The sequence below is a fragment of the Acinonyx jubatus genome, chromosome A3 (assembly GCF_027475565.1).
Source record: "Acinonyx jubatus isolate Ajub_Pintada_27869175 chromosome A3, VMU_Ajub_asm_v1.0, whole genome shotgun sequence".
NCBI lineage: Eukaryota > Metazoa > Chordata > Mammalia > Carnivora > Felidae > Acinonyx > Acinonyx jubatus.
In genome coordinates this window covers 54,212,427-54,234,860 of record NC_069388.1, presented here as the reverse complement: position 1 = coordinate 54,234,860, position 22,434 = coordinate 54,212,427, and the positions used below count along the sequence as shown (strand labels likewise).

At 37.4% G+C, this 22,434-nt stretch overlaps 1 protein-coding gene across 1 annotated transcript in view; it reads left to right on the top strand.

The window, feature by feature from the left end:
• The window catches only part of MRPS9 (mitochondrial ribosomal protein S9), a 64,723-nt gene that overhangs the window by 943 nt on the left and 41,346 nt on the right, over positions 1-22,434 (top strand). The window contains exon 2 of the mRNA XM_015075535.3: positions 10,329-10,508. Coding sequence (XP_014931021.3) covers positions 10,329-10,508 — 180 coding nt within the window. The remainder of the gene's footprint in view (positions 1-10,328; positions 10,509-22,434) is intronic.

Here is a 22,434-nt window from a genome sequence, read left to right as displayed (position 1 = left end):
AATCCTCTGTTACCTTGTAGATGGTAATTGAGGCCTTAAGAGTGAATTCAAACACCTAGTAAAGGTGTACTGAATTGGAATAAGTAGAGGTACAGGGCCCCGAAGGACAACAGTCAAGGAAGAAGAGCCTCCCAGAGACTGAGAATGAGCTGCCAGAGAAGTAGGGGGAAAACCAGACAGTGTGGTGTCATGGAAAACAGGTGAATGAAGTAGGGAAAGTGATAAAGAAGTACCAAGTATTGTGAAGAAGTCAATTATTATGATATAGAAACTATTGAAAGGGGTGCCTGGGTGTCTCGGTTGGTTGAGCCTCGCACTTCAGCTCAAGTCATGATCTTCCAGTTCCTGAGTTCGAGCCCCACGTTGGGCTTGCTTCTGTCAGCGCAGAGCCTGCCTTGGATCCTCTGTCCTCCTCTCTCTGCCCCTGCCCTGCTTGAGCGCGCGCGCGCGCGCGCTCTCTCTCTCTCTCTCTCTCTCTCAAAAATAAACAAACGTGAAAAAAAAAAACTTGAAAAAAAGAATAGTCTATTTTAACGTAAATCAACCAGTCCACCTATTCATTTGTCCATCATTTGTTTTTTAATACTTTCTCGGTGAAAAATATGTTGGAAGTTTTTATTTTTTTCCTGCATCTTATTTGAATATATTTTTCCTGTGTATGCATAGTCATCTATAAAAGGGACTGTTGCATATATAATGTTTTTTTGCTGACACTTAATATGTGTCTGGGGGAGAATGCTAACTTTCTCTCCCTCAAACTCTGGAATATGCGTATCCTCCTGTGTCTTTCTCTATGTTCTTTTTATTGCGTGCAAACATCCATGCACGTGCATGCTTTCCAAAAAAGTAGATTCCATTCTACATTTTGCTTCTCCAACTTACATATATAGTAGAAATTCCTTCAGGTCACCTGTTATGTATCTAACTGCTATATAATATTTTATTATGAATGTGTCAGAGTTAATATTTGATGGCCATTTATTTTGTTCCCATTTTCTTCCCACGAATAAAGAGTTCAGTAAACATCGTGGCATAATTCTTGGTACTGTTGCTTTTAATTGTGTAGTAGAGAGTTCCAGTTGTGAGATTCTTGTTACAAAGTATGTGTAATACATCTTAAATTTTAATAGGTATTTCCACATAGCTTTCCAGGAAGGCTGTAGCAATCCACACTCTATCTTTCATGTATGAGAGTGCCCCCTTTTCTACTGGCATCAGGTATGTTTTCCATTAAGATGAGTGAAAAATTTAATTTTCATCTCCCTGACCACTCTTCAAGGTTTTTCCCCCCCATATGGCAAATGTTTACTGAGCACTTTACTTGAGCCAGGCACTGTGAAGTAAACAAATCATTATCGAATAATTACCCAGACAGTATTGACCCATAGCACTCTCCAGGGATGATCCTGAGACTGCCAAATCCCCAAATTCGTGAATAGTATCACAGCTCATGTTTTACCACGTGAAGTAGGACTCAGACATAACTGAAAGACTTAACTGACCCCAGTCAGACCCTTACTGTTACCATATATATATGGTTGAAGACATTTATGAAGCTTTTTTCTGGCACAGAATTTGTTTGTCTTAATTAAATATTAATGTTTCTTCACTTCTGTCTCCAACATTAATAGTTGTATTTCTCTTAGGGGCCATGTTTCATAAAACGATAGAATAATAATAAATACATCTCATACAGGGTATTTTTGCAGTTTTTTTATATCTAAAAGTGTGACGAGGTGGTGATATAAATAGCTATTACTGTGGGTCACAGTCAGAAAAGTTTGAGGAGCACTGATGCCACAAGGAAAAAGAAACAAGTTTTGTTAAACTAGGATTCCTGTGGGCTCAATTGGGACCCTCACCAGCACACTTCCTCTTGCATACCACTCTTGTGGTATACGCATTTCGTATTAATTTCTCTACAACTGCAAATTTGGGGTGGAAGAAGGAGTCTTGCGTGTGAATGGCAAAACTTCAGATTATGATCCCCCGAATATCAAGGACTTACATACAGTGTACTGAGATTTGCAGAGGTAAATACAGAAGAGCCCAGATGTGCAGTGCCTAATGCAAATGAGTTGTAACACGTAGAGTGGTGCGGTGGGCAGTTTCTCAAAGGAGATGATAGAGTCTTCAGGAGCAGTGAGGAATTACATGATAAAAGAGAGGTATTCTGTTCTAGGAAGATGAAATAGGTTACAGAAGGGGCCAGATGTGTACAGAGTGTGTGGACTCTTGCCAACAACAAATAATTGGTTCTAGCAGTTACAATTGGTGTAGTTACAAGAATGGTGAGAGACGGGAAAGTTTGGCAGGGCCCAGGTTATGGTCAGTTTTGCTGTACTAAGTACTTGAATTTTTCTTTTTTTTTTTTTTTTATCTTTCGCTAATGAGAGTAGCACCGGCATTATTATAAGCAGTTGACAGTCATGGTGTCCTGCAAAGGTTACCCGTGAATTCTTAAACCCTCTATCAGTATAAGACAAGAATACTGATTTAGTTTCCCGAAGTATTATTTATTTGTGACTTTCATAATAAGTAAACCAGTAGGCCAATTTCAATTTTTTATTTTACTTATGATTTATTTTTGAGAGAGAGAGAGCAAGAGCAAGCACGAGCTGGCAAGGGGCAGAGGGAGAGAGAGAGCCCAAGCAGGCTCCGTGGCCGGCACGGAACCCCAGCGCAGGGCTCGATCTCGCTACTGTGAGATCACGATCTGAGCCAAAATCAAGAGTCGGATGCTTAACCGATTGAGCCACCCAGTTTCTATTTTGAAAGCTAGTATTGCCAAATGTCAAGGAGATGCCCTCTTTATTTTCTACTAAACGCTTAGTGCTTACACTTTCTGTTTTTATTGAGCCAATATACTTCCCTTGTGGGATTGGACTATCTGCCGAAGAATGACAGGCACAATCAGTGGCAGTTTGGGAGCTTGGCCCTTGTAGATTTTGGTTTTATTGGAAAAACGTTGTTGTCCTTGTCTTAAGTATCTGTTCTTATCCTGTATTTATCGCAGCATCCAGTTGGTTTACGGTAGGGTCTTAATAAACTTTATTGATAAATTGCTTAAAAACTCTTCGACAAACAGATTTAAAAATCGACTTGCATTTATTTGTATCAAATGCTGTATGCAGTTCTGTAAATTAGTTATGTTTTTCCCCAGGTAACTTTGAATTTTTTAAAAATCCCATTTTGTTAGCAATGGAGATAAAAACCCCTTGGTGGGATAAGTTGTTTCTTTTGAGATCTCACCCTGTCCTTTAAAGGATAGATTTAGTGTGTTCCTCATTACTCCATTATGAAAAATATTGACATTAAAAGTAAAATATTGACATTAAAAGTAGCATTTTCCTCATGTAGTAGTTTCTTACTTAAAGAGAGGCTGATAATAGATGCTACCATCATTCCCACCTATTTTGTCCTTATAAAGCAAATAAGTAAGTTTCCTTGTACTGTGCTTCATTGTTGTAATTAGGATGATGAATCCATTATTTATTGCCGTGTAACAAGTTACCCCCAAACTTAGCAGCTTAAAACAACAGACATTTGTTATGTCGTCGTTTCTGGGGGTCAGGATTCCACACACAGCTTAACTGGGTTTTGTGCTCACAGTCTCCCATAAAGCAGCAGTCCAGGTGTTGGCTGTGGCTTTAGTCCTCTCCAGGCTGGAGGGTGGAAATCTACCTTCCAGCTCACTCTTTGTAGGTGTTAGCAGGATTTATATCTTGGCAGGCTGTTGGGCCGGCTGTTGGTTGGAGGCCACCCTCAGTTCTTGCCATGTGGGCCTCTGTAGGGCAGCTCACCACATCTGGCTTCCATCAGTTGATCAACAGAGGGGGGAAAAGAGGGAAGACCATCTTTTTGTAACCTAATCTTAGAGGTGACGTTCTATTACTTTAGTAGTGTTCTATCCGTCAGAAGCAAGTTACTCAAGCGCACATTCGAGGGGATTGAACAGGATGAATATCAACCTGTAGAATCACTGGAAGCCGTCTTGGAAGCTGCCTACAACTGTGAAAGACCCACATTTACTTCTTTTTTATTATCTCAATGTCTCGTGTGTTTAGGTCTTTCCCTTACAGTTGGTTTTTTTAACCCTCTTGAGAAAAATAGCATAACCTTTGTATTCCTACTCTGATGCTTCCTGCAGTGCCCACAGACACCTCCTAGATGCTCATGGATCATTTCTTGAATTAAACGTGAGGAGCTCTAGGGGCACCTGGGTGGCTCAGTTGGTTAAGCATCTGACTTCAGCTCAGGTCATGATCTCATGGTTTGTGGGTTCGAGCCCCGCGTGGGGCTCTGTGCTGACAGCTCGGAGCCTGGAGCCTGCTTCGGATTCTGTGTCTCCCTCGCTCTCTGCCCCTCCCCCCACTCATGTTCTGTCTCTCTCTCTCTCTCAAAAGTAAATAAACATTTTTTCAAAATTTAAACATGTGAGGAGTTCTTACATGTAGGGATATGTGCATGTGTACATGTGTGTATGCACATTTGTATATGTGTGAACACCTGCCACATTCTTTTTTGCCAGATAGATAGTAGCTTAAATAAGAAAACTGCATTTTTACCTTGTTTCATATTTGCTTTTCTCAGTATGGCAACGTTCTCATTTTAACACCACTCAATTCTGCTTGACGGTTATTTCTGTTAAAATTCAGTGTATAGCCTGGCCCATAGTAGTTCCTTAAATTTCTTCAATGAACGTGTAAAATAGTTTACTTTTTAGAATTTTACTATAAAAATTAAAGCACATTCAAGCATTTGCAAAAATAAAATACTGTAAGGAACCCATGTATATGTCAATCAGCTTCAACAATTATTAATGTTTTACCAATCCTGTTTATCTTCCTGTAGGTTTTTGTGTAAATCTCAGGCTTTTTGTTATATATATATACTTGATTTTTTTTTAACAGGTAGATTTTTTTTTTCAAGAGCATAGCTTCCTTGGGGCACCTGGGTGGCTCAGTCGGTTAAGTGCCCGACTTCAATTCAGGTCATGATCTCGTGGTTCATGGGTTCGAGCCCTGCATCGGGCTCTGTGTTGACAGCTTAGAGCCTGGAGCCTGCTTTGGATTCTGTCTCCCTTGGATTCTCCCTTGCTTTGGATTCTTTCTGCCCCTCCCCTGCTTGCGTTCTCTCTCTGTCTCTCTCAAAAATAAACATTAAAAAAGTTTCTTAAATAAATAAAAGAACATAGCTTCCATACACTATGCACATATCTAACAGAAAGAACAATAATTTTTTAATATCATCTATTACCTATTCCATGTTCAAATTTGCTTGGTTGTTCCAACAATAATCTTTTATAGTTGGTTTATTTAAATCATGATTCCAACAAATTGCATATATTTTATTTGGTGAATATGTTAAGGCTCTAAATCTATAAGTTTGTGGAGTGAATATAAATGGTGAATTTTGCTCGAGTAGCGTAGGACATTTCCTTGTTTGTCTAACCTGGTGTCCATTTCCCCTTCATCAGGGCACTCCTATTTTCTCAGGAGTAATGAGTTCTTCCCCACTAGATACAGCCTGGAAGAACTATCATCTCGGGCATCTGACCCAAGGTAGCCCCATTAGATAGTCCCTCCCTTGAGATCTTGAGCAGAGAGAGAAGGACCATTGGAATAGCATTTTATCTTAATGGCCAAGACTTCATTGAGTGTGCTGTGGATCATTGGAGTTCCTGCTTTTTAGCTGCCTGCTTCAACTATAGTCCTGCTAGTCTATAGCAGGACTATATTTTCTTTTGCTTGCATCCAGAGACCTCTACTTGATGAAAATAAAAACTCATTCAGAAAGGTTACTTTCATTTCTCTCTTGGTGTCCTTATATTGTTTCTTTCCACCTTTTCTCTAATCTGACTTCAGTCTTTATCTTTTATTCCTCGAAGTATTTCTTTTTTTGCCTTTTCTGTTCAGATTAGCGGTGCATTCTTCTTTGTTCCATTTTTATCCAATTGAACAAAAAGGAAACTCCTCAATACTCTCGTAGTATCATTAGAGTAGTGTGTGGCACTGGCATTTGGCCAAATTTGGGACATCACTGCTCTGTCAGGATGTGTCTGCTTCTTTGGCAAACCTGCTTGATTGAAATTATAGTTGTCTGACCCACTGATTATCTTAAAAAAGAAACAAATCTGTCAACTTGTATCTATACCATTCCGTAAAAACAGAGTGTGAGGAAAATTCTCTGCCACAGCTTTTCAGTCGGAAATAGAACCTATAGAATATTTGGTTGGGGATTTGTACTTACCAGTAGCAAAGCACATTCTCTCCAGGAATTCTGACTGCTCATAGCTAAAGATCTAGTCGATTCAGATTCAGCCTCATCTGACTTAGTGGATTATACTAATGAATAATGGTCTCTTTTGAATGTAAATACTTTTGTGTGAGTCATTGCTAGAATAGCTTAGAACATTTATAAATATATTCAGTACTCTGGTACTGATGCTGTAATGGCTTTGTAACTTTAATAAATATGAATTTCCAGAATGTCATATTCTTAGGCAGTACACTTGTCTTTGAAAAGATCCTAAAGAGATTTTTATGAAAAATAACAAAGTAGGGACTTTTTTAAAAAGTTCTTTCTAAATGAACAACAATAAAATTTTTTGACAGTCTTTTAAGACTCATGTTAAAACTAAGAAAGCTGCCAGCTGTCACAAACTCGAAGAATATAGACAGACACAAGATCAAGTGAAGATCAAGTGAAAAAATGAGTCTTCCAGCCAATAATCAACTCTTTTGCTTGAGGTGATACTAAAATGTTGTCAGAACAAAATAAGAAAAGGAACCGAATCGGAGAGAGAGATGAAGAAAACAAAGAATATTTACTCAGCAACATGGAAGAATTTTTTTGCTATAACTCCTTCACACTGTCAAGGACATTTTGAAAATGTTGGGTGAGGGAGAGCTGTATGAAACAGGGGATAAGACAAGAAGATACAATTAAATAGTTAAGGAAAGATTTTTGAAGATAGATCAGTGATTTAAGAAGCTAAAATTTTAGAGTGGCTGCACAGTTGACACTGTAACACACACACACACACACACACACACACGTCTCCAAGGAATAAAGGTTTAAAAATCATACAGAATGCGGAGCAAAAAGTAAGAAAGAAGTGAAGCTGATAACGGTTGGAGGACGGAAAAACATAATTTTTATGGTCGAAAAAGAAAAGATAAATAGGTGAGAATTGAATGAGTATCACTTTCTGAAGTTGATAGAAGAAATATATTTAAACATTTTATTCAGAGACATAGGTAATCACTACTGAAATAAAGGCAGGCTCTATAATATCCAAATTGCCAGATCAAAAAACAGATATAAAAATCTACAGACCATCTAGTAAAAGAAAGAAAACAGGAATGAAAGCATAACAAACAATAAAGATAAAATCAGATGAAAAATGAGACAGAATATTTATGAAATCCATTTAAATGTATTAAAAACTCAGATTGGGTCAAAAAAACTAAAATTATTCAAAATTTAAATGAAAAGTACTGGCAGTGACATTCCAGGGGAATACAAATTGAACTTTGAAAGCGTTGCAATATTATGATCTAGTAGAATTAAATTAAAAATAAAAGTATTGCCTGGGAATGGAACACTTTATAATGCTGAAGGGTACAGTCTGCCCTAAGATGGAACTCTCCTGAGCTAAGTAGTGCATTGAATATTCCACTGAAACATACAAAGGAAATCTATAGGAAACAAAAAGGTAATTGACAAAGAAAATATTGTAGCTGTTGTATAGATGTAGATTCATAACTGTTTCTTTGGTCGTATATTCCTGGCACACATCCAGTATAAAGGGGTACTTAAATTTCTTTTTCTAATTTTCTTCCTTTAATTGTCCTTCCTCCTTTATAACTGCTGTATTGTTGCTCTTTGAATATGAGGTATTCAGTCCGTCAAACCTGTCACTCCTTACTCTGCAGACCCATCTCGCGTCCCGTTTTATAAAAATAATGGCCGTAAGGCATAAGTAATCTTACCTTTCTGCCTGCCTTCTCTCACATACTGTGTTGTTTCTTTGCATAGTAGAATAGATGTTTCTTATTCTAACACTAATGCCTGCATTTCCCCTACATTGATGGTGTCACATCATGTCCCATGCTGATTATTAACAGACAGCATCTCTAGCTCAGATCTTTCCTGTGCACACACCCACAGAGCCATCTGCCTCGCGGACACCTATCTCTCTGGAGATGCCCATCAAGCATCTCAAACCTGTCATGCCCCAAATTGAACTCATCACTTTCCTCCCTAATCTTACTCTTCCTGTAGAACTCATTACTTCAGTGAATGAGTCTCCTAGTGAATCCGGGAGACTTCCATTTCTCATACGGGCTGTGGTTGGTGATTGGTGGGAAGTGTAGTGGGTTCACCTGTATTACACATGGGTTGTTTTAGCTACGGACGGAAACATTTTGTCATATGACTTCCAAAACCCACAGCATAATCATCCTTTTGGCAGTGGAATATTTGGGAGAATCTCCTCTCCTGAGTGACTGCTATCTTCTCCTCCAAATCCATGCCTTTGCCATGATTCTTGGGATAGACAGGCATTTTCTCTTCACTTTGAATATAGGAAGCAACATCTTCCAGTGTTCAAAGAAGATATGGAATCAGAAAAAAAAAAAAAAAAAACCAGAAGCAAAACCCTGGAAAAAGTAAAAATAATAAGATGGTAAACTCCTGAGACAGGGATTTGGTCCTGGTGGCACTTGGCTGTGGGGAGAGGTGGCAGGGTGTACAAAGGGGCAGGCTAACTGTACTTAAGAAGTTTGGGTCGTGTCTTTATTTGTTGGTAGTGATACTTTCTTTATAAAGCATCTCAGGATTCCTGACTAATAATATAAAGAGAGAAACTCCTTTGTGCTCCCCTAAGGAAAAATAAACTCTAAAATTTCATGGAATTTTAAATTGCCCTATCTTACTCATTAAAGAGTGACAAGAAACCATTTTATCACTATTTTGATTTGTTAGTTTAAGAACATAATTTTTACTCTTAATAGGGTACGGTGATATTTGTCCTGTAGTTTTTCTTCTACTTTTTATTATAACTGTAGTGACAAGTGATTATAGTTATTTGAATCTCTGCTTCTCGGAGGGCTGGGGAATGGATGAGAGAGGGATGGTGGTGGTGTGGTGGTATTGTGCAAGAGAGATTTTTATGTTGATGAAAAGGGAAGTGAATGAGTTACTAAGAATTGTAGTTCTTAAGATCTGAATTGCTTGAGAGTGTTTGAAAACTGTTGAGGCTGGGATGAAGGTTGAAAACCACAGGTTAAGGTTTTGAGAAGAGCCAGGACCAGAAGTATCTGTGCTAGTTACATCCAGCTGCTGAATGTATTTGAGCGGTCATTTGAAAACAGTTTTCTGGTTCTTTAGCACCCATATTGGAAGTGAACTATTAATGCCTTGGGGGAGGCGGGGGGGATTCTTAGTGCCACAGCATGAAATGATTCACAGCAGCAAGTGTGATACCATTACCGATACTTTAAAAGGAGGGGAAAGCCCTTATTTCTACAGTTAGCCTGTGGAACCAAATTAATGATAAATCTTGGTGTTTAGTGAAGCAGTCTCTTCACTGAATCAGCCTAAACTAAGGGCCGCAGAAGAGTCTCCAGCTAAGCTAAACTGTTTTAAGGCATTGAAAGATGGGCTATATTTGTACCCTTGAACCAGGTGACTAGTCTAAGTGTGCTAAATTCCCAAGTGCATGTCCCTTCCCTCCCATGTCTTCTGTTTGCTAGTTTCTGCCTGCATGTGCATTTGCCTTTTTTTTTTTTTTTTTTTTTTTTAAGTAGGCTTCACACCCAGCACAGAAGCCCAATGCAGGGATTGTACTCAGGACCCTGAGATTGTGACCTGAGCTGAGGTCAGGAGTCAGACACTTAACTGACTGAGCCACTCAGGTGCCTCTACATTTGCCTCTTTTTAAGGGAGTGGCATTTTCCTCTTCATTCCCTGTGTGTCAGATACCACAACTAGTTGTCTTTGACCAATCAGTATCAAATGTGGATGTTTGTCATAGATAAGGAGGTGGCATATCACTTGTAAGTATTTTGGGTTTTAATGTGTTGAAATGCTAGTAGTTTAAACTGCTATGTAAGCAGAAGCTTTTAAAAAGCAAGCTTTTGAGTGGGGGACAATTTCTAGTAGCTTTCTTAACAGGCCTTTTACCTGTTTCCAGACTCTTGCCAACTGAGTACTGTAATAAAGACAACTGTTTGAACATCCTGTTTTATCTAGAGACAGTGGCCTACAAGATCATTATTGGTTTTAAAATCTTTTTTCTTTTTGTTTATATTTTCTGCTAGATACTAAGGCTAAGACACACCACAGGTGTAACAGCAAAGAAAAATGTTGCAGCCTTAAGACGTGAAACTTACACAGTGGATTTTATTAAAAAGCAGATTGAAGAGTTCAACATAGGAAAGAGACATTTAGCCAACATGATGGGAGAAGATCCAGAAACTTTTATGCAAGAGGATATTGATGTAAGTACAGTTACTCTGTTGGGAAACTAATTACTGTAGTTTTAACTGTTGAAATTACTTTTCTCCAGCTTGAGTTCTTTAGCTCTGTGTAAATTTTAATCAAACTGTCAGAATAAGGACAAATACCACTATGCGTTGCATGCTGGAACCAGGCTTTTGAAGAGAGAGATGCTACTCTGTATTTCAAACATTATAAAGCAGAGTGAGTTTTAGATTTTAACGAGAAATGGATAACTTTATTGTTTCAAGGTCCTAGGAGCCACTATGAATGCTTATACACAATTTGGAAACATCCAGTTGTGTAGCCTTAAACTCCACTTTCTTGCAAAATGATGATGGAAATATAGTCAAGTATACAGGAAATTCCATAAGTAAACCTGAGTCAAGTGTTTTTTATTATCTTAACTATACATAAATTTTCAAAGTCAGGGCATGTCCTAAATGATTTGAGAGTTGAGAGTTAGAACTCTATTATTGTTCCACTCTTGAGTTGTTCTAACTCTCATAAAAGTAGTAATGATACATTTTTGCTAGACATGTCCCAACATAGTTAACAAAGATACTTAAAATTTAACAACTTTGTAACTTGTTCTAAGTTTTTTTTATTCTATTTCGCATTCCATTGTAGTTGACATAGAGTGTTATATTAGTTTCAGGGGTACAATATAGTGATTCAACACCATACAACACCCGGTGCTCATCACAAGTGCACTCCTTCATCACTTATTTAACTCCATCCTCCTACCAACCTCCTGTCTGGTAACCATCAGTTTGTTCCTTATAGTTAAGAGTTTGGTTTTTGGTTTGCCTTTCTCTTTGTTTCCTTTGCTCATTTTGTTTTGTTTCTTAAATTCCATATAAATGAAATCATATAGTATTTGTCTTTCTCTGACTGACTTATTTCACGTAGCATTATACTCTCTAGCTCCATCCATGCCATTGCAAATGGCAAGATTTCATACTTTTTAATGGCTGAATAATATTCTTCCATGTGTATGTGTGTATCGTATCTTCTTTATCCATTCATCTATCCATGGACACTTGCGCTGCTTCCATGATTTGGCTGTTATAGATAATGCTGCTATAAACATAGGGATGTGTGTATCCCTTTGAATTAGCGTTTTAGTGTTTTCTGGGTAAATACTCAGTTGTGTCATTGCTGGATCATAGGGTAGTTCTATTATAGATAGATAGATAGATATAGATATAGATATATAGATATAAATAATTTATCGTGAAGTTAGCTAACATACAGTGTATACAGTATGCTTTTGGTTTCAGGGGCAGATTCCCTTGATTCATCACTTACATACGACACCCAGCGCTCATCCCGACAAGTGCCCTCCTCAATGACCATCACCCATTTCCCCCTCCCCCGCCATTAACCCTCAGTTTGTTCACTGTATTTAAGAGTCTCCTATGGTTTGCCTCCCTCTCTGTTTGAAACTGTTTTTCCCCTTCCCTTCCCCCATGGTCTTTTGTTAAGTTTCTCAAGTTCCACATATGAATGAAAACATGTATCTCCCTTTCTCTGACTTCTTTCACGTAGCGTAATACCCTCCAGTTCCATCCACGTTGTTGCAAATGGCAGGATTTCATTCCTTCTCATTGCCGAGTAATATTCCATTGTGTATATAAACCACATCTTCTTTATCCATTCATCAGTCGATGGACATTTGGGCTCTTTCCATAATTTGGCTGTTGTTGAAAGCACTGCTATAAACATTGGGGTACATGTGCCCCTATGAATCAGCACTCCTGTATCCTTTGGATAAATTCCTAGTAGTGCTATTGCTGGGTCATAGGGTGGTTCTGTTTTTAACTTTTTGAGAAACCTCCATACTGTTTTCCAGAGTGGCTGCACCAGTTTGCATTCCCACCAACAGTACAAGTAGTCTTCTTTTTCTCCACATCCTCTCCCAACACCTGCTGTTTCTTGTGTTGTTGGTTTTAGCAATTCTGACAGGCACGAGGTGATAGATATCTCATTGTAGTTTTGATTTGCATTTCCCTGTTTTCATGTCTGTTGGCCTTCTGGATGTCTTCTTTGGAGGAATGTCTGTTCATGTCTTCTGCCCATTTTTAATCGGATTATTTGCTTTTTGAATGTTGAGTTATAGAAGTTCTTTATTATTTTGGATACTAATGAATTGCAAATATCTCCTCCCATTCCATAGGTTGCCTTTCACTTTGTTATTTCCTTCACTGTGCAGAAGCTTTTATTTTGATATAGCCCCAGTGGTTTATTTTTGCTTTCATTTCCCTTGCCCCAGGAGACATATCTAGAAAAATGTTTCTGTGGCCAATGTCTGAGAAATTACTGCCTGTGCTTGGATCTCTTCTTGGATTTTTATGGTTTCAATTCTCACATTTAGGTCTCTAGTCCATTTTGGGTGTTTTGTTTTATTTGTTTTGTTATTGTTTTATTTTAAGAGAGAGGGGGCCCAAGTGAGCGAGGGGCAGAAAGTGGGAGAGACAGAGAGAGGGAGAGAGAATCTCATGAGGGAGAGACAGAGAGAGATTAGGAGACAGGGAGAAGGGCTCACCCAAAGCAGGCTTGTGTTCACCAGAGCAGGACTCATGCTCACCCAAAGTGGGGCTCGAACTCACAAATCGTGAGATCATGACCTGAGCCAAAGTCAAGATGCTTAACCGACTGAGCCACCGAGGCGCCCTTTTAATGCATTTGAATTTATTTTTGTATATGGTGAAAGAAAGTGATCCTTTTGTGTGTAGCTGTCCAGTTTTCCCAACGCCATTTGTTGAAGGGACTTTTTCCTATTGGATATTCTTTCCTGCTTTGTTGAAGATTAATTGACCATATAATTGTGAGTTTGTTTCTGGGTTTTCTATTCCATTGATCTGTGTGTCTGTTTTTGTGCCAGTACCATATGATCTTGATCACTACCACTTTGTAATATAATCTGAAGTCTGGAATTGTGAAACCTCCAACTTTGCTTTGCTTTTTTAAACTTGGCTTTGACTATTCAGGGTCTTTTGTGGTTCCTTATACATTTTAGGACTTTTTTGTTCTGTGAAAAATTCTGTTGGTATTTTGATAGGGATTGCATTAAATGTGTAGGTTGTTTTGGGTAGTATAGATATTTTAACAATACTCGTTCTCCCAATCCATGAGCATGGAATGTCTTTCCATTTCTTTGTGTCGTCTTCAATTTCTTTCATCAGTGTTTTATAATTTTCAGAATATAAGTCTTTCACCTCTTTGGTTAGGTTTATTCCTAGGTATCTTATTGTTTTTGGTGCAATTGTAAATGGGACTGTATTAATTTCTCTTTCTGCTGCTTCATTATTAGTGTGTAGAAATGCAGCAGATTCCTGCACATTGATTTTGTATCCTGTGACCTTACTGAATTCATTTATTCTAGTTTTTTGGTGGAGTCTTTAGCATTTTCTATATGTAGTATCATGTCATCTACAAATAGTGAAAGTTTTACTTTGGATGCCTTTTTTTTTTTTCCTTCCTGTTGTCTAATTGCTGTGGCAATGACTTCTGGTACTATGTTGAATAAAAGTGGTGAGAGTGGACATCCTTGTCTTGTTCCTAACCTTAGGGGGAAAGCTCTCAGTTTTTCCCCATTGAGTATGATGTTAGCTGTGGGTTTTTCTTTTATGGCCTTTATTATATTGAGGTATATTTCATTTAAACCTACTTTGTTAAGGGCTTTTATCTTGAATGGATGTTATAATTTGTCAAATACTTCTTATGCATCTGCTGAGATGATCCTTTCTGTTATTGATGTGATGTATCACATTGATTGATTTGCAAATATTGAACCACCTTTGCATCCTGGGAATAAACCCCACTTGATTGTGGTGAATGATTTTTTTTTTTTTTTTTTTTTAAGGTATTGTTGGATTCTGTTTGCCAGTATTTTGTTGAGGATTTTTGCATCGGTGTTTATCAGAGATATTTGCCTATAGTTCTCCTTTTTTGTGGTGTCTTTATCTGGTTTTGGTATCAGAGTGATACTCTCTTTATAAAATGAATTTGGAAATTTTCCTTCTGTTTTTTGGAATAGTTTGAGTAGAACAGGTCTTAACTCTTCTTTAAATATTTAGTAGAATTTGTCTCTGGAGCCCTCTGGCCCTGGACTTTTTGTTTGTTAGGAGTTTTTTGATTACAGATTCAATCTTCTTGCTGGTAATCAGTCTGCTCAGATTTTCTATTTCCTGTTTCTTCAGTTTTGGGAAGTTATATGTTTCTAGGAATTTTTCCATTTCTTCTAGATTGTCCAATTTGTTGGCATATAGTTTTTCATAATACTCTCTTACAATTGTTTGTATTTCTGTGGCGTTGGTTGTTATTTCTTGTCTTTCATGGGTAATTTTGTTTATCTGAGTTTTTTGTTTTTTGTTTGTATGTTTGTTTTTGATGAGTCTGGGTAGAGTTTTATCAATTTTGTTGATTTTTTTCAACAAATCAACTCCTGGTTTCATTGATCTGTTGTTTTTTAGTTTGTATATCATTTATTTCTGCTCTAATCTTTGTCATTTCCTTACTTCTGCTCGTTTGAGGTTGTATTTGTTCTTCATTTTCTAGTTCCTTTAGGTGTAAGAGTAGATTATTTGTGATTTTTCTTGCTTTTGAAGTAGGCCTGTGTTGCTGTAAACTTTCCTCTCAGAACAGCTTTTGCTGCATCCTACAGGTTTCAGGCTGTTGTGTTTCATTTTCATTTATTTCCATGTACTGTTTGATTTCTTCTTTGATTTCTTGGTTGACTCATTCAGTGTTTAGTAGCATGTTATTTAACCTCCATTTATTTGTGCTCTTATCAGTTTTTTCTTGTGGTTGGTCTCTAAATTTATAGTATTTTGGTCAGAAAAGATGTATGGTATGACTTTGATCCTTTTGAATTTGCTGAAGCTTGTTATGTGGCCTAATATGTGATCTGTTCTGGAGAATGTTCCACATTCACTTGAAAAGAATGTTTATTCTGTTTGAGGATGGAATGTTCTGAATACATCTGTTAAATCCATCCATTCCAGTGTATCATTCAAAGCTGCTGTTTTCCTTGTTGATTTTCTGTTTGGATGATCTATCCATTGCTATGAGTGTGGGTGTTAAAATCTGCTACTATTACTGTGTTATTATCAATTAGCTCTTTTATGTTTGTTATTAATCATTTTGTGTATTTGGATGCTCTCATGTTGGGTACATATATATATTTACAGTTGTTATATTGTCTTGTTGCATTGTCCCCTTTATTATTATATGATGTCTTTCTTTGTCTCTTTTCATAGACTTTGTTTTAAAGTCTATTTTTGTGGAGTGCCTGGGTGGCTCAGTCAGTTAAGTGTCTGATTCTTGATTTTGGCTCAGGTCATGATCTCACGGTTCATGAGTTCAACCTCTGCCATTAGGCTCTGTGCTGACCGTGCAGACAGAGCCTGCTTTGGATTCTCTCTCTCTCTCTCTCTCTCTCTCTCTCTCTCTCTCTCTCTCTCTCTCTGTGTCTCTCTCCCCACCTCCCCACCCCTCTCCCGCTTGCTTACACTCTCTCATAAATAAGTAAATAACCTTAAAAAAATGGTCTGTTTTTGTCCAATGTAAGTATTGCTAATCCAGCTCTTTTTTTTTTTTTTTGACATCCATTTACATGAAGTTTCTTCCCCCTCACTTTCAGTCTGCAGGTGTCCTTAGGTCTGAAATGAGTCTCTTGTAGGCATCATATAGATGGGTCTTGTTTTATCCACTCTGTCACTGTGTCTTTTGATTGGAGCGCTTAGTCCATTTACATTCAAAGTAATTATTGATAGATATGTATTTATTGCCATTTTGTTACTTGTTTTGTGGTTGTTCATGTAGTTTTCTGCACGCAGTATGCTCTCACTTGCAAATAGAAACAGCTTAACTTCTTTCCTTCTAGTCTGTATCCATTTTATTTCTTTTTCTTCTCTAATTGCCACGTCTAGACATTCCAGTAATGTTGAACAGAAATGGCAAGGGTAGACATCCTCATCTTGTTTCTGATCTTAGGGGAAAAGCATTCGGTCTTTCACCAATAAATACATTAGCAATGGGCTTTTTGCAGATACTCTTATCAGGCATAGGCAATTCCATACCCAATTTATTGAGTATTTTTATTGTAAAGAGGTACTGGATATTGTCAAATGCTTTTTATTTTTATTTTTTGCTTTTATTGAGACGATCATGCCTTTTATTGGTATGGTATGTCACTGTAGTTGACTTTTTTATGTTTTTATCATTATTAAGTTAGAGTAGTAACAGCTACTTTCATGTTGTAAAACTGAAGAGATAAGCATAAGCAAAAAAAAATTATGACATAGCAAATCGCAAAGTCAGTCATAAAGGAGGGTCTCATTTTACCGACAGATTTGTTCTGGACTTGATGGAAGCAAATGCTGATTTTCTAATTATTATTATTATTTTATTTACATAAATTGATGTGGATGTTAAACTAACCTTGTGTTCCTGGAATAAATCTCACTTTGTGTGGGTCATCTTTTTTATGTGTTTCTGGAGTTAGTTTGCTAGCATTTTGTGGAGGATTTTTGTATCTGATTGATACTGATCTGTGGTTTTCTTGTAATGTCTTCGTCTCATTTTGAATTCAGGGTAATATTTGGCTTCATTGAAAGAGTTGGTGGGTGTTTTCTTCTGTTTTCACAAGAGTTTGTGAAGAGTTGGTATTCTTTAAATGTTTGGTTGAATTCATTTGGGCCTTGGATTTCTTTGTGGTTGGTTTTCTTTTTACTGCTCTTTGCATTTAAAACTGGTTCTCCTTGGGGCACCTGGGTGGCTCAGTTGGTTGAGCTTCCGTCTTCAGCTCAGGTCATGATCTCACCACTCGTGAGTTCGAGCCCCGCATCAGGCTCTGTGCTGACAGCTCAGAACCTGGAGCCTGCTTTGGACTCTGTCTCTCTCTCTCTCTCTCTCTCTCTCTCTCTCTCTCTGCCCCTCCTCCGCTCATGCTCGCTCTCGCTCGCTCTCTCTCTCTCTCTCTCTCTCTCAAAAATAAACAAAGATTCCAAAAAAAAATTAAAAAAAAAACCAAACAATAAAACTGGTTCTCCTCTCTCTTCTTGGGACCTGTGTGCCCCTGAGTAACTGTTGTCAGCAAGAGGATCCCACTACCCAACTGAGTTTACCACTATGGCATTTTTGAGGATCTTTACTACCTTTCTGGGCATATGGGGCATATTTAGCTTATTGAAAGAAATAAATTCCTTCAGTGGTTTTGTAATTCTGTCTGAGAAGATAACCATTTTCACACTGTTAGTATTAAAAATTAACTGTGTTGTTTGGAGTGGTTATTTCATTGCTTAGATACTTAATCAGAATATTAGTTTGGGATGTTGAAAATACTTTCAAGAGGATTTAACTTCTAGGTAGCAGACACAGTCTATAATTTAATTCATTTACCTGCTTGAAAGTCTAGGCTCACTGTGTAATTTTCACATTGGTAAATTAGGTGCCATTATATTCAGATTAAACGATTTGTTATTTTATATATTTTAGAAATTGGTTTTTCCGTACTACTTATCCAATTGCTAAAATAATGATAGCTGAAACTATCTGTAAAATGTACTTAAGCAAAAATATTTAAGATTGAAAACAACTTTCATATATGAAGATATCTTTAAAATTTGTTAAGATGTTCGCCACAGACACACATGGGTGTCTCCATCTAGCGTATTCTTTTTGTATTATTAGAGGAATCTAAAAGGATCCTATCATTCAGTCAGGTTGAAACAATATGTTTTGTTCTGGCTCTTACAATGTAGAATTGCTTTCCGGAGAAGAGGTATTTAAAATCAGTATGTGAATGTGAGAGGTGACAGCTTCTCTGTACTTTTAAAACTGCATGTGTGTATGCAGATGGTGAAGGTAACTTGTTGTTATTTTGTGTCCTTTTGCTAATAGAATATAGTAAAAATCTCACTTAGATTTAGCCAATAGAGTGATAAAATCATGAATTAACATGAAAGCCATCCAACTGCTTCTTTAAAATTTTCTAAAATGAAGCGGAATTTCTTGTGTTGTAAGGAATACATATATCTACGGAACATATAGGACTTTGTTGTTAAATTTAAGTTGTTTTTTTTTTTTTTAAAGAGATTCATTGTAGTTGAAGTGATGCTTTTGAAAGATGCAGAACCTGGAATCAGGAGATTCCTTGCAGTGTCACTAACCACTATAATGTTTGGCAAGTCACAGCACTCTGTCACTTGATTTTCTCATCTTTAAAATAATACCTGTTTGCCTACCTCAGAATATAAGTAGAGTATGAGATTAATGCAGCGTGTTATTGTTCTCATTACTGTTAAATGTCATGAGTAAAATCTACTATAATTTGAATCATTCACTAGTTCTCTAATTACCTTTGTCACACACATCTCCCATCCCACCTAAGACTGGATGTCGAGGAGAATAATAGGAAGTGCCGTTGAGTATATTGATTTATCACTGAGTGGAACCAGAGATTGCGTTGTAGCCACAGGTTGGATTTGGTTTCACCTAGCACACTGCCTAAATGCCCGTGTGGAAGTGAATGGTGACCCCAGTGACATAATTCTTCCGTGTTGGACTTCCCTGCAAGTGATTGATCTGCCTCACTAAGTCTCACATTGAAATCAATTAGCTCTGGGCATTTTATTAAATTTAGTGGACTGTCTTTGGCATCTAAGTAGATGTAAAAGCAAAAAAGGACAGAGACAACCAGCTCAATTCTTTAACCAAAGAATTAAAATTATATATACCTATTGCAGTTCCTGTGTGCGTGTTTTCAAACCTATTATTTGTGTTTGAGATTTGGCTGTATATGTAAGCTGAAAGAGTATATAGCTGATGAGTCTTATGTAGCGTTTCCATACTGACACAATGCTTAATTATTTCTGAAGACAAAACCAAATAAATTTCAGATACCCAAAATCAGGAAAATGCTTTAAACTTCCAGATAATCTTTTGGAAGAACACTGTGATTGCTTTTACATATTTAGAAGTTGTAATGCTTTTTTGTAATGTGTTTAAGAATTGAAAACCAGGTACAGTAATTTTTCTCTTATTTTATATGATGAGGAAATTAGATAATCTGCAAAAGTGAAGTTTCCAGATAAGCGAAACTATTTTTAATTATTATCTGTAATGAAAAATACCACCACTTATCAAAAACCCCCTATGTATGTGCAAGATGCTGTCTGGGAGCCTGGTATACATTACCACATTCAATCTTTATAAAAACCTTATGGGGTCAGTATTTACTGTTGAGGAATCCGGGGCTGGCCAGGTCTTTCTGTATGCAAAGCCTGTTTTTCCACACTTTCGAAGATTAATTTTTTGGGTAACATTTTCTAAAATAAATGATGGTCTCCCCAGCCTTATTTAGCAAAGTACAGGGAGTGTAATTTAACCTTACTACGCCTCAGGATTTTCCTTTTAGCATGGTTGTTTAGCTGTGATAACCCTGACTGTGGCTCGTCGTTCCTGTTTGTCCCTGTACTGAGTGGCCTGGCTATGCTTTATTGCTGATCCCTGCCATCTCCTTTCCTGTCAAGATGTCTGTGAGTCTGCCTCTGGCTGCTCTCCCCTCCAGCCTTCTGGCATAACTAAACTTGTTAGGCCTGAGAATTAAAACTAACAGCCACTGAACTTGGCGTGAGGACCTGCGTGTCCTTCCTACTAAGTAAAATCGTGAATTTATTGTCGGCTAATTCAGCTCTTTGTAGGCATTTTTCTGTGGATTTCTAGGTTTAGAACTTGATTGCAGAAGGCTGAACTTGAATAGAAATCTGGCCCTACTGAGTGCAGCATATAGAATATGTGAAATTATACCTTGCTAATCTTACATGCTATGTATGTATAGCATGTATAAAGGCTTTTAAAAAGAGTACAGGGGCTCCCGGGTGCCTCATTCACTTGAGTGTCTACTCACTTGAGTGTCCACCTGATTTAGCTCAGGTCACAATCTCACGGTTTGTGAGCTCGAGCCCTACATTGGGCTCTGCACTGACAGTGCAGAGCCTGCTTGGAATTCTCTCTCTCTGCCCACCCCCCCCCACTTGCATGTTCTCTCTCTCTCTCAAAATAAACTTAAAAAATACTTTAAAAAAAAAAGATTACAGTTGTGGATTTGCAAAATAAAAAGAGGTATATATGTTATAAAATTTTCTGAATAAAAATAATTCTTGTCACTTTTAATATTTACTTAAAAGTTACATTATTTAGAAGTTTATTATTAAAGCTACAGCACTGTATATTGGCATTTTTTTGTGTGTGTGCAAAATTACTTTGCTGTATTTAATGCTCAATCTTGGTATTGTATTGATGTGAAAAAAATTTTTAGTTTGTGAAATAACAAATTAACTAGAAAGAAATTAGTCATGGGCAAAGTAGATTTTCTGCATTTCGAGATAGTTTAATTTTTGCCTACTATTTTAAGTTCTTTTGAAAAGAAAGAAACCACTCGTTGCACTTCCCCACTGAACCACTATGATGCTGCTTTCCCTCCAGCAGATCTGAGAGGGTCGGTCCCCTCTCACAGTCAGTAGTGTATATGGTCACTTGCTGGAAATACTTAAATGCTATGCTGAATGCTTTGAAAATCTGTCTTAATCCTGTGGTTCTCAACTCCTGTTCCTTAACCCTTTCACAGATTACTGCCAAATGTTGATCACCATGTAAAAAATATTTTGGTCTATAAACCGTACGGTTACCATGAGGAGGATTGAACTGTCAGATTGAATAGTGAGCCGAGTGGGTTCTGTATTCAATGTGAAACAGTTCCAACTTGGCCAAGAGAAGACTATGTGTACGGAGACTGTAAAGAAATAAGCCCCCAGCGTGTAACGGAGGCAGGGCTGCATTCGTTTTCCTTAGTGACCCAAGGCAAAAGGCTGGTCCAGTGACATTGTAACACATTGTTATGCTAGAGTAGACAGTGGGTTACGGTTATTTCAAAATCATGCTATCAGCAAGAAGTTGAGGACCACTGCTATTTGCATTTCCCTTTTTGAATTAAGTAGTATCACTTACCAGTTTTAAGTTGGAGACATTTCGGTTGTGTTAAACGTTATGGATACAGAATTGCACTTGCATTTACTAATGTCTTTATTTGGGAATTAAAAGTTAAGTTCTACATTACTATAGCATTTCAGGAAAAAAGCCAGCAAATTGATATATAACACTGCTGAAGTCTACCAATTACTTTTTAATTGGTATTATAGACCTCATTCTGAAACCAGAATGTTTTATTCTCCTAAGTGTGAATATGCTGTATGAAGTTTCTCTAATTGATTTGCTGTGCCCATTCCATTTGATGTATCATTTTTCACAATATTTCATAATTTGTGCTCACTTCTAATGAACAGAGTCGTTAGGACAGGCATGTCTAAGTACAACTGACAGCTAACATTAGGTGCCAGATGCAGTTTATAAAGCTATGTAGAACTGTAGAGAACAGTTTAAATAAATTAGCACCTGTACATTAGTCTCACTTGCTGGTAATTTATAAGCGAATCAGTAGAGATGACATTTAGGTAAGTCATTGATCAAGTTAACAGCTGCAAACCCACTGCCCAGCTGGGATACCTAATTAATAGAGATTGCATTCCTGACCCGGTGCTCCTCCTGGGTTGAGCCTGCAGTCCTTTTATACTTTGATTTAAGCCTAAGAATGTAGTTAAATACTTTGCCTTCGTTTTAGAGAACGCTTGAATTACCCAGTGTTCTAGTTAGACACCTAGAAATGTAAGACACATATTTACGAGATGAGAATTACCTTACTCCGTGACTTACGTGGATGAATTTTTTTTTAATTTACATTCTTTATTTTTGTCAGTATTTTTTTGTTTTAGATTCAGGTAAACCATGCTGTCCAATAAATATTTTTAAATCTTTATTTTATTTCGAGGGGGAGGGCGGAAAGGCGGGGGGAGAGAGAGAGAG